The sequence below is a fragment of the Pantherophis guttatus genome, chromosome 3 (assembly GCF_059756535.1).
Source record: "Pantherophis guttatus breed Tessera chromosome 3, ASM5975653v1, whole genome shotgun sequence".
Taxonomy (NCBI): Eukaryota; Metazoa; Chordata; class Lepidosauria; order Squamata; family Colubridae; genus Pantherophis; species Pantherophis guttatus.
The window spans coordinates 101360970-101377529 of NC_142065.1; the positions used below are offsets into that span (position 1 = coordinate 101360970).

At 38.9% G+C, this 16560-nt stretch overlaps 1 protein-coding gene across 1 annotated transcript in view; it reads left to right on the plus strand.

Annotated features, from left to right (window-relative positions):
- Window positions 1–16560, plus strand: part of COLGALT2 (collagen beta(1-O)galactosyltransferase 2) — a 48462-nt gene that overhangs the window by 13845 nt on the left and 18057 nt on the right. The window contains exon 2 of the mRNA XM_034409629.2: window positions 15110–15220. Coding sequence (XP_034265520.2) covers window positions 15110–15220 — 111 coding nt within the window. The remainder of the gene's footprint in view (window positions 1–15109; window positions 15221–16560) is intronic.

Consider the following 16560-nt stretch of genomic DNA (forward strand, 5'->3'; position numbering starts at 1 on the left):
CGATTTATATGCCGCCCTTTGGACACTCAGGGCGGCTTACAATGCATTAAGCAATAGCCTTCATACTTTTGTATATACCTGCTTAGTAGGGCTTTCGCCCCCCCCCCAGCAGTGTTCTTTTATATACAAAGTCAGTTTATTGCCCCCACAATCCGGTCCTCATTTTACCTACCTCGAAAGGATGGAAGGCTGAATCAACCTTAAAGCTGTTAACAATTAATTTGGATCACTGGATAATCTTTTAAGTATTATCTTTGAGCTGTGTGAATAGTCCTTTACAAGTATTTTTTCTTCTCAACTATCAAATGGCAAATTTTCTGGTCCTTGAAAAATCAATTTAAAATAACAGGGAATGCCAAAAAGAAACTTGAAAAAATATGTTTCTTTAATTGTAAATGTTGTGGGAGAAAGAAGGAGCGCAGGAGTGAATCTAAAAATCTTAGGATAATTTTTAATTTCCCTATATTGTTCATTAATACTATTGGTCTAATATCATATTTAATTTTGACCTTTTGTTCTTTGTCTCAGTTGTCCAAGAATCATTCCATTAAATCCAAATTTCTAATAATAAACAGGGAATGGAATAGAACTTTGTGTGGGCCAGGATTTATAAGGATTAACCATATTTGTTTTTCCTAATTGTACGTGCTACTTAGAATATACTTGGGCTCTGAAGTTCATTCTTTTCAGAATTCTGTGATGGCGTTCATTAACAAAAAGGAAAACCCAATTGGTAGACCAATGTGTTTTAAAAGAGGGTGTGTACAGAAATACATATGTTAATGAAAAATGCACATAAAACCACACAGGATTTCTTTCAGATACATCTGCCATTTCAGTTAATGGGTTCTGGAGAAAAAAATGAATTGATTCCCTAGAGCCAAGATGATAAAGTGGCACTAAAAGAAAGCCAGTTTGTTTTAGTGGATAAGGCATCAGGTTAGAAAGCTAGAGACCATGAGTTCAAGCCCTGCCCTATGGTAGCCATGAAAGCCAGCTGGGTGACCTTGGGCCAGTCACTCTCTCTCTCTGCCCAACTCACCTCACAACAGGATTGTTGTTGTGGGGAAAATAGGAGGAGGAAGGTGTGTTAGATATGCTCAATGCCTTGAGTTATTTGTAAAAATATTAAAGGCAGGATATAGATAGATAAATAAATAAAAATAGTAATTACCAGAGATGAAAGTACACTGAACAAAACAATATTGGTGTTGACTGAGATAAGTGGGGCTCATAGTTTGAAATGTTTCGCCATGGCTCTGGCCTAGCTGATTGGACTTTAGGCAAGCTGACTTCTACCAAGCTTCTGCAAGTCTCTGAGTATATATGATACTGATTTAGAAGTCTCATCAACTGTAAGTTTTTAAATTCGTAGCATCTTTTTTTGACTCATGCAAAAGTCTGAAAACTAGTCAGTGAATAAGGAAGAGGCACCATGCTCCCATGAAATCCAGAATCATTTTAAATCATTTTCAGGTATGCTTAGCTCTAGAGATTAGTATCTTATTCCTCCCCACCGCTACAATAGGTCTTTTTTGTCAGTTGTATTGAATTCAACACATTGAGAGGGGGCAGAGAATATTCAACCTAGACTAGAGCAGGAGATAGCTTTTCCTAACTTCTTTAGAATATTTTGGGGTTGTGGAACACATTTGAACATGTCAAAAGTTTGTCAAGGCTGCGACCACGAAATGACTGTCATAAGAGAATAAATGTTTACCAAATGGTTACCATGGAGGACACAGCCGGTTTCATAACATCTAGTTCAAAGAAAGGCTTACTGTTAAGGTTGAAAGATAAATAACATTCCCTAGAACCTGCATACAAGACAGGTTCTCATCCAAAAAACACAACCTCTCTATTGAATCCTTCATATTGCAAAGAAACCACATGCTGTCTCTCACATACACACTCACCCTTCCAAAATTACATTTCAATTCTGTCTAGAACAACCTTAACTTAGTCTATTTTATTCACTGTTTCAACATCACACAAAATGTGCATCCAAAATGCTCCTCACGCAAACATATCCCTGCATCTTCTTAACCCCTAAGACAGTGGTCTTCAAACTTGGCAGCTTTAAGACTTGTGGATTTCAACTCCCAGAATTCTCCAGACAGCTTAGCACAAGTCTTAAAGCTGCCAAGTTTGAGGACCCCTGCCCTAAGATGTTTCTCTGCCCAGATTTTCTTCTGGTTCCTGGTCCTTTTTGTATTCCCTCCTATTCCTGAAACTTTTAATTTCTTAACACAAGTGACATAACTGTTGCCTCTTTTCTTTGAATCTGATAAGCTTAGGCTCATGGCAGGAAAAGTTTGAGCATGCAGTCATCCATTAATATTAATATCCTGAAAAATGGGGCTGAGTTTTGATGATCTCAAGCAAATTCTGGGTGCGGCAAAGGTGGTCTGTAATTGGAGGCCTTTTCTTTTCTTTGTGGCATACCTGTTTTTGAGAGCTTAAGCACTTTATAGGGGATCCCAGAGGAATCTTTGCAATACAAAAGTACATATACACTAGGCATTCACATATCATAATACATACAGTATGGATTCTACAGGAGTATGGAATGAAGAAGTGAAACTACATGCAGAGGTTGCAAAAATATATTTAGAATCCATGGGCAGTGGCTGATGAAATAATGAGATTGCCTAATAGCACAGCAGAGCATAGAATTGGAATTGGAATTTTGCAGAGCTGCGTCTCTAAAATATGATGTCAAAAAAAGAGTGATAGTTGTTAGAGTTTAATCTTTACTGGCTAAAGGCTTTAGATATATGTATATATTTTATTAGCATTAGAGAACTGACAATTTACCTGTTACATTTCTATTCATATCAGGAGTAACATCCTTCTTTTCTGATGAAAGAAACTTTCACAAGTGAGTCAAAAACTGAAGAAACACTTTCCAGTTCCCTAAACGAGTTACTTCACAGGGATCATGCTGAGAAAATTCCTATGATCTATTGGAGTTCAAATTTGCTATTTATAGCACGCAAGGGAACGCTTGCTAAGACCGTGAGCACGATCCAACAAGATGCCCCTGCCAAGCTCTTATAGACATCCTTATTGGGCTGTATTGCCCCCATTCAGCTGTTGCCATTTTATTTCTCCTCCCCTAAGTTGACTTGCTGGTGGAAGAAGGTATCTTACTGACTGTGTTTACATGACTTATATACCTCTGGACTTGTAGTTTACTCAGACCAATTTTATGGTTGTATTCATTACACTAAATTATAGACTAACTATATGGGTCAGTTCACACACTCATTAGACTAAAATATTATTGGCTAATTTATGGCTTGGTTGTTTGTATATAACCATTGTTTTTAAAGTGTTTTGATACTTGTTATAATGCTTTTAATTGTATGCTGCCCAGAATCATGTGTAGTTATATCAATATGTTAAATATACAAATCAAAATTCAGAGTTCTAGTTTAAAGATGGGTAGAGTATTTTAAATAAAATAAATAAATATCTGGATAGAAATAAATAAACGGATTCATTCAGCAGACTTGGTATTCTGATGAGAGGAGAAGGAAAGGGATATTGGCAAACTCAGCTTTGCGGAAAACAGGTGCAAGTTAGTCCATTATTGTTAAGAAGCACTTGTACAGCATTTCAACCCAAAAGAGATGAAATGACATTCATTTCTTCAACAAAGCTGTTCTTTTGTGTAACATTAAGAAACAATTTTTCTCTTCTGTTTAATCTGGAGAACCGCCTAATAATCTCTGCAACCAGATCCCTGTGCAGCTGAATGGTAAAAACAGTTGTCTATTCATTCTTAAGTTTCCTTGGTTTCATGACATTAATCATGGGGTCCGCTTGCCACTGAAAGTAAGAATAGCCTCTCTATTCCTATCTGGATTTACTTAATAATCCAGGGCAGGGTTCTCAGTCCCTGACACCTTTTCAGTCAAATAAATAAATACTTTTAAAATTTCTGTTTTAATTTCTAATACAGTAAATATTGATAGACATAACCCACATAAACCAAAGGTGTTTGAGATCCTCAGTAATCTTTAAGAACGTAAAGGTGTTCAGAGACCAAAGTATTCAGGAATTGCTGGTCTAGGGCAGATCTTAGTAGTCGACATATCCCATAATATTTTGTGACTCAATTGTAAGATAGTCCATTATACCAAATAGTCTGGCAATTAATAGACACAAGGTCCTTGACCAGCCCTGAAGACCACTGTAATCTGTGACAATTTTCCATGTCTGAAACATGAATCTTAGTAAGAACACAAAAATGGAACATTGACACCAACTTCTGTCACCTAGAAGATTGCCTCATTATTTGACCAAAAATAGGATGGGATTAATTAATAGAGTGAATTTTTCCCCACTGGCCAGGTTAGTTCATATATTTCGGGGGTGGTGAGTTTGGATTTCATTGTTTCAGTGGTAAATAGTTTTATTATGCATCTCTGTAAAAAAACACATGTTGTGGAAATTTTATTGTACAGTTTGGGGGAAATTGTGGAAAATGTTAGGATTGTGCAAAGCATTTTCTCTTTGAAGCATTGACACAGTCTTACAAGGCTTAGCACAGCTGTTTTGAAGATGCTCCGTGGTCATCTGCATGTGTCTGCACATACCATATTTTCGCTGAAAGCTTGGGAATGCCAGCCAATGTACATGTGGAGAGGGTCTGGGGCAGGGTGCTTTGGAGCAGCCATGCCACGCCTTTCAGAGGATACAACAGCCCTAGTATATATGCTTCCTTCTAGTAGATATTATTTCAGAGAATGAAATCTCTGCTGCTTAGCGAATTTAATTAGTCCTTCTCTTTAATCTATGGAATCTTGCTACTAGAGATACTTGACCTCAGTGCAAATTCTTGCACAAAGTCAAGAATGAGGCTGGAGAATCAAGAGTTAGATTAAAGATTAAAGAATGAGTTGTTAAACTCTGGAAGATAATACAGTGGGGATGGATCTGAAACTGACTTATGTTTCCCACTGCAAAGCCCTGTATAAAATATCTCTTATGTCCTTCATTGTTGTATGTGAAAGTTTATAAGATTCAGAATTTGGTGCTTCAGTTTAGCATATAAGGAAAGATCTTTATATCAATTGTACTGCAACACTGCTAGCAGGTACAGGGTTGAAGAAGACTGGCCTATCTGTTAAAAGTCTAATCATTCACACTAGTGGTGGGTTGCTACCGGATCACCCCGGTCCGGGCAAACCGGTAGCAGTGGCGGCGGGAGGCTCTGCCTACCCACCCGGACATCATCAAATACGACCTGTGCATGCGAACCGGTGGCAAAGGTAAGTGAAACCCACTCCTGATTCACACACCATTAAGCTTGTTTGACAGTGTTGTATGAATCCACCATTGTGGTTTGTAAACTGTGGTTCGTAGCTTTGTGCAAAGGTGGACAGTTGTGGCTCAAAGACTGTGTGTAGTCGTCCCCCTCCGCCCCCGCAATACACCGTTTTTGGTCCTCAAGCAAACCCAAGATAGATTGACAATGTTTGCTGGCAAAATGGCTGATTCTAACAGCATGATCAATAAAATTGATTTATTTTTAAAATAATACCAGAAATGGAAGCATGAGGCTAGGAGATAAGTTACTTCCACTTCTAACTTTTAATAATAAATAATCAACTGCAAGAACCAAAATTGTATCAAATGTTTTGCCATTAAATTTCAATAGCTTTTGGTGTTAAAGGTCATTCAGGAGAGGTTTTAAGGATAGACTCCAGAGGCATTTTATTCTCACATGTAATGCCCTCTCAAATCTCCTCTCCCCCCCCAAAATATTGTGCAAGAAAAAAACTGTTGCTGTTGCTACTTTCCATGATTTACTAACACTGTTCAATCCATAGCAAAGGGCTGCTTTAACTGAAAACATAATTGCACAAAATTCAGCCTGTTCCCCCAGGCTTCTTCGACAGACAAGGTGTAAGAAAGAATGAGGAAAAAAAGAAAGCGAGCTATTACAAAGCAAATTTGTGAAGTCCTTCAGACCCTTAAAAGGAATGAGCTTTGAGGAGAATAAAAGAAGGATTCCAGATAGTAATTTTGGACATGCTTCTTGTGAAATTTCCTCCACTATCAAAAGCACTATGACTTTAGGTAGATAAGCCCATTAGGTACAATGTTTTGTAGTCATAGTATTCTCCACTTCCAGTAACATAATAATTCATCATTTTGCTCCTCTATCTATGCTTTTAGTTAGTGTAGACTCAATTTGTTTCTGCCTTTTTATTCATCAGACAGGCGTACCTTTCAAGAGAGGAAAATGCAGAGTCATGTTTAGAAATGCAGAGGGCTAAAGAACTAACTATGCCTTGTCTGCTTCTTAAGGTAATTTTCCAAGAAGCTGTACCACAGGAATATAACTGACGTCAGAATTAAAACGGACTGATTGGCAATGTTTCTCTTGCTGTGCTAGCCAATCCCCGATTCTGATTAGATCACCAAGGTCTACTCGCTTGCAGTCTTAGATATACATAGACATACTCTTATCTGTTGGAACCATGCTTATGTAGCTCTAAGGTGTGTGAACTTAATTGTACATGGAATCTATGCAGATATATATTTACAGCAGAATGTTTACCTTTGTGTAATTTATTGCACTTTTTTGTGATGAGCTGTAAGAGTAAGGGCACTGAGGAGCTGATGGGAGAGGTGATATTTTGGTTTCCACTCTTGGCCTGGGAACCTGAAGGTTCACTAAAACAGATGTTAAGAAGCTCTGCCCTTTTGTATATATGGTGTGATGTTGCATGCAAATGCAAAAGGGAGAGAGCTTGCAGTGCACTAGGGGTTGTGCTGTTGTCATTGTGACGAAAGCATCCAATCCCGTGGATGCCTCTGACTATTAGTCTGAACTGCCTCAAGAAAACTGCAATATTGATCATGAGTTGGGATGGGAAGAGAGGGAGTTAAGCATGGGTACCTATCAGGGGTGAAATTCACTTACCTTCCCTACCAGTTCGCAAATGTGTGCACACCACGCAGAGGCTGAAAATCATCACAATAAAGGAACGACATGACGTCCATGCGGGTGAGTGCAGCTTCGCACAGTTGGCTCTACCGTATTGTGCTATCCGGACAGAACCGGATGAATTTCACCCCAGTACATATATTGGTTGTAAAGGATTTTGTGCTTGTTTATCTTTCCTGGTATCTTTTAAAAAAAATATCTTCATAAGATGCTTAAACTTTAATGCAGTGTTTAATGCCTTTATAATGTCATCTCCCAGAGTTCCCCCAGCCAATATGTTGAATTAGTGTTTGTAAGTAATTAAATACACATTGTATAGATATCAAATAATAATAATATACATACAGATGGCCAAACCTTCGTGAGATTTTGTGCAAGAATGGTGTGTTTTTGCAAAATTTCACTACCTGGCAGGATTTCAAGATTAGTGGGGTAGCAGATGCATTGTGATTGGCATGACATCCATAGGCTCCTCCCTGGCCAAACTCTTAAAGCCGGGTTTCTCAAACCTTGGCAGCTTTAAGATGTGTAGAGTTCGTGCTCCAGTTGCAAACCGGTAGTGGAGGTAAGTGTTGTGGTCCGCCAGCAGCCTGCGGAGCTGGCAGCAGAGTCAGACAGTGAGGAGGCTGGGTAGGACCATGGGCCAGTCCTGGAATCTGGGGAAGCTCGGACAAGGGCTCTGCGTCAAAGGCAGAGAAAGGGCCATCTGGGAGGTACGTGCTGCCTCCGGAGCCTCCAGAGTCCGACCTCAGTGAGGCAGAGGAACAGGGGGAGCCTGTTCCCAGTGTGCGCATGTGCAGAGCTGCCAAAAGGCAAGAACAGTTAAAGCAAAAGGGATGACTCGGGAGTAGGGCTGGGAGATGATTGGCCCCTCCCATAAGACTTAAAAGAGGAGCAAAGGCACGTGGGCCTTTGCAGGAAGCAACGTTTGTTCATTCGGTTCAGCTTAACACTTGAAGCTCTGTTTGATTCTGAACTCCATGTGGCTTTGCCAATTAGGTCTTTGGCAGCAGGTCAAGGGAGATAAAGGTGGGTGATTATCCTGAAGGACTTCTCCCAAAGGACTCTTTACAACCAATTGGGACTCATCTGTGAATGAACAGAATTCACAGCTGTTGCAATAAAAGAGGTTTTTGGGACTAGTCGTATGTTTTAATGACGCGGGAAGCCTAGGTCAGAACTGAAAGTAGAACCCACCCCGATCCATATGTCTGGCTGGTGTCTTTATTCTGCATTGTTCAATCACTCAGGGTCTATTATTGGTTCAGCTGCACGACTGATAGAAAAGGCGTGTGTGCCTTTGTTTGGTTTTGCTTTTTGAAACAAAAAATTTAGATAGATTTTTCAAAAGCCCCAGGGACTGGTATTCCTGAAAATATTTACCGACAGTGAATTACCTGATTACTTCAATTACCTGAAGCTATGCTATCAGATTGGAGAATGCCTGATGAGGAAAAGTAAACGAGTAAAAATGCTCTTTACATACATCATTTAGAATAGGAAGGCTAATAGTGACAGGCTGGTATTTGAGCCTGCAATTATGAGTTTTTAAAGCATCCCCCCCCCCTGTAACTCTCTTCTGAGAACCATTCTCCTTGTCAGAATAGATCTTCAAGAGGAAAGTAAGATTAAGAGCAGAGTGTCTAAAGGAATTTGTCACCTTGAGAACTATGAAATGAAGGAAGACTTGCTTTAAAGAAAGTCAACATTAACATACTGTGAGGTTTGTAAGTAAACTGTTAGTTTCTCCTTAGAGAAAAGGAAGCTTTAGACTGAAATTAGTCTCATTGACAAGCAGACTAAAAGGGCCTTGAAAGTAAATTAAGTACAATCTGTGCATATCAGATTCAGTGCAGCATTTCCCCCCCTGATATCTGCCTTAAGAGTTTCCTAAAATTAGGTAAATTGCAGGGAGATTGCATTTTTTAAAAAAATTTGATTTATATGCCGCCCTTCTCCGGAGACTCAGGGTGGCTTACAATGCGTTAAGCAATAGCCTTCATACTTTTATATATTTATACAAAGTCAGCTTATTGCCCCCACAAACTGGGTCCTCAATTTACCTACCTTAGAAAGGATGGAAGGCTGAGTCAACCTTGAGCCTGGGGAGATTCGAACTAGCAGTAATTGCAGGCAGCTAGATGATAATAACAGGCTATTAGTCTGCTGCGCCACCGGGCTCATTACCCACAATGGAAGAATGGGTCCTGAAGATGAGTGGAACTTGCAGAGATGGCCAATTGGTGTCTTTGATAAGAGAAAAAGACGTTAGATAATTTTATGGTTGACTGGAAAGTTTTATAAACTTTTTGGATGAAACAGAAAAAGATGAACTTATGATTTATGGTTTTGATTATTTAAAAAATGATTATAGAAGAAATAAAAATTATGATGCAATCATAGAGTAAGAGGTAAATTTATATTTACATTTAAAATAGCTATAAAAATTTGAAACTACTTTAGCATTTCTTTCTTTTTTCTTTTGTGCACTTTTGGCTTTGTTCCCTCTTTTTCTTCTTTTCTTTTTTTCTTTCTGTATTTTGGTTTCTGTTTTTATCTTTCTCTGTAACAATTTTAATAAAGTTTTGTTATTCCTAAAATCAACTGGCAATTTTTACCCTGCAGAAACCTGGAAAAATTACACCTCTTAAGTGACTTGTAGAAAATGCCAGTGTAGATAACAGTTCTGAGATGTTATGATTGGAGACATCAGGGAAAGGGGTAAAAATAAAAAAATCAAAGAGAAAATAGTGATTGCGATTGCATGGTTGAAATCCATCCCTTTTTGTGTGCGACAGGTCAGAATTAAAAAGGGTGGGGCTTCAATTGTACAGTTGAGGTCTGCACAATTGAAGACCCACCCCTTTTAATTCTGACATGTGGCACACAAAAAGGGACGGACATCAACTATGATCTTGAGGTTGTTTTTAAAAAAATCATTTCATTGTGGATGCCCCTGATTGTGATATTACCAGTAAATCTGGAGAGGTACCTGGACAAGTAAGACCAGCCTTTCACCATGCCATGTGGGAAGATTTGCAGCAATAGGGATGGTACAGTAATGAAATCCCTGTCTTCTCTAAGTTTGCTTCTGATACTAGATTCACACATCACACACTTGAACAAGCAGAGCAATATCCATAGTTAATAAACTATGAACATGATTGCTGAGCACATTGTAAGCCGCCCTGAGTCTTCGGAGAAGGGCGGCATATAAATCAAATTAAAAAAAAAAAATTGATCCGTAGTTAATAAACTCAGAGCTTCCAATGATATTGTATTGATTGGGAATTCTGGGTGATGTAGTTGCAACACATCTGGAAGTTGTCCAGTAGTGAAGGCTAGATTGGTGCTTCCTTGGCTGAGTTAGAAGACTAGCCATATAAATTTCTAATTCCGAGGAAGCATTATTTTTCTTCGGTGAAGCAAACTGTTGGCAATTCTGAGTGAGGATTATGAGTTTTGATCCTGTTATTAATTTTTTCTTTATGGCATCTGTATTACATATTTGTTCATTTAGAATTAGAAATCTGACTACTGTTGGCCAGATGCACCTCCCCATAAGTCTTCTGTTGTGCAATCACTGTGTGGTTGCTAGAATCTTACGGTTTGCGTGAGCTATATTTGTGAGTTGTATTCCATTGGCAAGTTTTCTATATTTTCCCACATAAACTGCTTCTGCTGCAGTTTTCATTTCTCCTTCCATTACTAAGGAGAATGCAAAATAATTGCTGCATAATACCTTTTGATTGTTAATGCTTGTTTGTCAGTATCTTTAAAGTGAGGTAAAACATGCAGCAAATAATTGTATGGAGTATCCTTTATAGTAACCAGAGTAGCACATGTGTTATTCTCTGGAGCAAATCTAAAGAGGTTCCTCTAATTGAAACATATAATTTTTTGACTTTTAAAAAATATCTAACTGAAACTTTTCCTGCTATGAATAGAAGGTGAATCCTGAATCTTGATCCTCCCCCCCCAATGAGGAAAAATATGGTATTTTGAAAGTGTAACAAAATATTGAAAACATACCTTTTGCTCACCCTCTCACCCTATGACAAATGTCATAGTGATTGCTTTGTTTGTATCACTGAAACCTTCGAAATTTTGTTTGGTATTGTTATGATGTGCAGGTGTACTGGAATTTAATGTTACTGTTTTTCTGTAATGTTTCTCTGCCCACAATAATTAGTGGAGCACATTTTTTGTGTATCCTATATCCTACCCAAACTAATAAGCGTATTGCATTTCATATTATGTTGGGGAAATAGGGGAATAAACATTTATGTTTGTATTAGGGGGGTGTTTTCTCTCCCTGTTCTGCATAAACCACAATGTGGTACTTAATCTTGGAAATCAGGAAGCACAAAGTGTTTCTTTTGGTAGAAATTAAGGTAGTTTTCCTAGCAGGATAAAAAAAATAGCAAAATAGGCTGTTCTCTGCTCCCTGACACGAGTCACAAAGCAAATAAGCAGAGGCTCAAAACAGGGATGTACACATGGAATATTTTCGTTAATTCTCTGACCGATTTGCTGAATATTATCTAGATGTCATAATGCTCTATTTGTTAAATACAAAATTGCTACTGTCAGCCATTTTATTGCCAAATAAGAATGTTCCTCTTCTTTTAGTTACCTTTCAGTAAAATAAATATCTGATTGGATATCATGCTTTAACTTGTCAGTCTCCTATAAACAACTTGTTCGAAAAACTTCCTTCTTTCCTTCCTTCCTTCCTTCCTTCCTTCCTTCCTTCCTTCCTTCCTTCCTTCCTTCCTTCCCCTTCCCTTTCCTTCCCTTCCCCTCTTTCTTATTTCTTTTCAGCGAGTACTAACTAGGAAACAAGAGATGATGGCTACAAGAATGATTAGTAAAACTGGATTGTATGCCATAAAGAAAAAAAAAAGACTAATTTTAAATGTAGAAGAATTTGGATGTGTGTGTATAGATTTGATATAAAGGGAGTATAAGCATTTGTGCTTACTGCTTTTAAATAAAAATATTTCACAACACTTTGGCTTGTAGAAATGTTCTTCATCTGTTTAGGAGTATATTTTCTAACACAAGCGCTAGAGTCATGACTTTTAAAAAAATGACCTCTCAAAAATTTAGGTCTGAAATCTTGTGCCTAATTACTTGCAGCTTTAGGAGGCAAATATCTTAAGGCTACCAATGGGCCATTAATCAAATATCCTAAATATGAAATATGAAAAAGTGTGAAGGAAAAATGAAAACGCGATCCCATTTGTTATTCCTTTTTAATAAAGAAGATGCAAAATCCAAATTGGCAACAGCCTTTTTTGTTTTCTCCTCTAAATTTCATAATGTTTGCAGTGAATGTATTCATCTCCTTGGACAAGTTATCCATTCTAGCATTTTCACATAACATCACAAATGACCCAGAAATTTTCTGCCACCCCCATGAAGAGAACATGTGTGTAAGCCTTGTGTTGTTTTCATAATCTCTGTCCTCTGCTTGGCAGGTTAAATGGAAGCACAGATGTGCCTGTAGGGTTTTTTTTTTTATCTTTTTTCTTTCTTTTTGCTTCAGTAAAAGTTTCTACATCTATATTTCCCCATACCAAGAAGCAGGGGAATTATTATTTCAATAACGCAGAAAGGGTGATATGCTGGAATTGGTATATTTATATTTCTACATTGAGTTGTTCTTAGCTAAATTGCTGTCATCTCCCCAGTTTAAAAGGTTTCGCTTTCCGTAAGCAGGTCTTAAATCCACAGAATTCAATTGCAAGATCCTATTAAATGATAAAGAAGATTAGAGTCATGGACTGTCTTCTGTTGATAGGGAGATATATATTCCTAGCTGTCACAAGAGATATTTTCATATATAATCAGAACATGGACCAGGTTTGACTTTAAACCTCCTTCTTTCCTTCCTTCCTCCCTTCCTCTCTCCCTCCCTCCCTCTGTTTTAAAATATTATAAACTACTTGTGGATAGGATAGGATAAAAGAGGATCAACCAAAGCTGATTAAAATAGTATGAAGTCTAACCCTGGGCAAAACCATTTTTCTCAACATTGTAGAGCTATCAGGCTGAGGACCAACTGTCTTTGTGTCTGGGAAGGGTGTTTCAAAATTAGGGTGTGTGTGGAATAACTGAACCAATCATATTCTGGCTCACTATGTGTCACTTTAAAGAGTTTGCCAGATTTAAAAAGATAAAGGGCTGTCCTTAGTTGGTCTAATCCAGGGGTGTCAAATTCAAGGCCTGGGGGCCAGATCTGGCCCACCGACTGTTTAGTTCTGGCCTGCAGGGCCGCCTTGGAAACAGCAAAGGACCGACCTGTGGTGCCTCTGCCATCGAAACAGCTCACGAGGACTGCAGGCGACCCTCCTGAGCTCCGTTTTCTCTGGTAGAGAATCGGAGGAGGCTGTTGCAGGCAAAAACTGAACTCAAGAGCCCATTTTCGCTCAGGCTGCCACAGGCACCCCCAACATGAGTGACATCAAGCTGGCCACGCCCACCCCGGCCCTCTGAGGTCAAACACAACTCTGATGAGGTCCTCAATGAAATCGAGTTTGACACCACTAGTTTATTCTGATCTTGTAGAACTATGGAGGTAAATAATATGGAATGCGTCCTCAAGCAGAATAGAAAGAGATGATTTTCTGGACTGGGTGCCCTCATCAGAGTGGATTGGTGAGAAATGTACCTTTTATTTATTATATTTATTATTTATTTTAAATTTATATACCGCCCTTCTCCTGAAGGATTCAGGGCAGTGCGCAGCCAACACTAAAACACATATATACAAAAAATTAAAAGCAATTTAAGAATATATTAAATAATTTGGCCCCAGTCTTATTAAAAACTAAAACAACCATTAAAATTCATGTTTAGGCCAGCCCAGCTTGTTGAAACAATAAGGTCTTGAGGGCATGGCGAAAGGCACGTAGGTCAGGGATCATCCGTATCTCTGGGGGCAATTCATTCCAGAGGGCAGGTGCCCACACAGAGAAAGCTCTCCCCCTGGGGGTCGCCAGTCGACATTGTTTGACTGACGGCACCCTGAGGAGTCGCTCTCTGTGGGAACGTATTGACCGGTGGGAGGCTGTCGGTAACAGAAGGCGATCTCGTAAGTACCCAGGTCCTAAGCCAAAGTAGCTGCAGGCCTCGATCTATGTCAGCCTTATTTGTCAGATGTGGAAATCCTGGGCTTATGAGCAGTCCTTACCAGAGTTTTACTCTTTGCCCCTCTCTCTGCCCTGCCTTTGGGTTATTAGTTTAATTCACACAGCGTTCACAAGCATAAACAATATATGAATATGAGCATGTGTCTGTTAAAAATGTTAATGGTATTGTGTTTGGACAAAACCTAATTACTTTGTTTCAACTGATGAATTATCCTGACCTTTATTAGTATGCAAAACTAAAACTTACCCAGTGAACTATGAACAGTTCAACATTAGAACTAATGACCCGGAATGGCTCCCCTTGATTTGGTTATTTTCAGGCAGAAACTAGACAGTCATCTGTCTGGAATGTTTTAATTTGGATTATTGTGTTGAGCAGGGAGATAGACAAAATGGCTTTTTCCAACTCTAGGATTCTCTGATTCTTGTCAATATCCTTTTGAAATGCTGCTGCAGAGGTTAGTGCCCTTGAGAAGGTGCTGTCTAGTATATCTTCTTTTTTCAGGAAAGTCTTAATAGTGTAGCTGCTGGTAGCCAGCAGTTGCCTTTTGGAAGAGGTGATAGAATGCTATAGAGCACTGCACACCAGAACAACTAGACACAAGAACAGCTTTTTCCCGAACACCATCACTCTGCTAAACAAATAATTCCCTCAACACTGTCAAACTATTTACTAAGTCTGCACTACTATTAATCTTTTCATTGTTCCTATCACCCATCTCCTCCCACTTATGACTGTATGACTGTAACCTTGTTGCTGGTATCCTTAAGATTTATATTGACTGTTTCCCTATGACTATCATTAAGTGTTCACCTTATGATTCTTGACGAATGTATCTTTTCTTTTATGTACACCGAGAGCATATGCACCAAGACAAATTCCTTATGTGTCCAATCATACTTGGCCAATAAAGAATTCTATTCTATTCTATTCTAGAAAGGGTGTAAATGCAAGTAATTGTTTTTTATGCCTATTCTTTCTCCTTAGGGTGGCCACTGATCATAACATTGACAACACAACCGCCATGCTGCGAGAATGGCTGAAGAACGTACAAAAACTCTATCACTATGTTGAATGGAGGCCAATGGATGACCCTCAGTAAGTATTGTAGTGAAGAAATGCAATTTCTAAGTTACTTGGTGGAACAAGTATCAGCACATTAAGCTTGGGAATGCAGGTTGGGATTAAAATTCTTGGCTGACCTGACATATTTTGAAAATAGGTGGGTTTTCCTCTCCCTAGAATCCTCCTGATGCTTGCTTAATGGGTGGTGAATTGAGAATTAGATGGCTCCCTACCATACACATAACAGAGGTTTTATTGGGTTGTCAAGTAGGCATTTTCCTTGTGCAGGGAAAAATGGGGGATTTCATAATCATCTCTTTGCCTGCCTTTTCCCCACTAGCTATTTCATTCAACACAGAGTTGCCTCCAGAAATGGTATCTGATTCACGTTACCTCCATGAAGTCCAGTCAGATGTGCCAATGGTCTTTTCCAAATCTGGCTACAGCAGTGGGGGAGTTCTGGACAACTCCAAGGATTAGTTTGATTGGCTGTTTGGAGAAAAAGATGGTTTTTGGAGCTTTGTTTCAGCTGTAGCTCAACTTTGAAGTTCTTATCTTGTTCGGCAGGAGGGAGGGAAGAACAGTATATTGCCCTCTAAACTATACCTCTCCATTGGCCCTGGTGTTCTAAGAAAGTTGGTCTAATTCAGCACAGGACATTGGAGAGTTATTTAGACAGAGTAAGGTGTTCCTGATTATTGATTCCTGCTACTATATCAGTAGCAATAGGAGTAGCACTTTGACTTATATACTGCTCCATAGTGCTTTACAACACTCTCTGAACGGTTTATAATGTCAGCATACTGTCCCCAATAATCTGGGTCCTCATTTTACTGATATCAGTAAAGGATGGAAGGGCAAGGCAACCTTGAGGCGGTCAAGATCGAACTCCTGGCTGTGAGCAGAGCTAGCCTGCATTTTAAGTACTGCGCCACCACAGCTCCACCAGCATTATATGTGTCAGTGCTCAGTAGTGAGGTTAGCTTTTTGGTATTAACGTATGCCCTGGTGAAGAAAACACCAGCAAACCATGTGTCATCTGAAAAACATGACATGTTGTGGCTTTTATCAAAATGGCAAAGGCAGGGAGGTAACAGTGTGTCTCAAGAGATATCCATTTGGGGCAAACAGTGTAACATTGCAACAGGTGTAGAGAAAGGAATGAGGCTTGCATTGTGAATCTACAATACTCTTTGTGTCTCTCTGATCCCCTGTTTACTGCCAATGGATGCTGCTGCAATTAGCAATTCTCTGTTGTGTCATTATATTCTGAATTTCTACTGAAATTTTTAAATAAAATCCACACACAGCTTTATTCTAATAATTATTTAACTGAAGAATAAAGCTATTGCTGTGGACGGTAAGGCTACCAA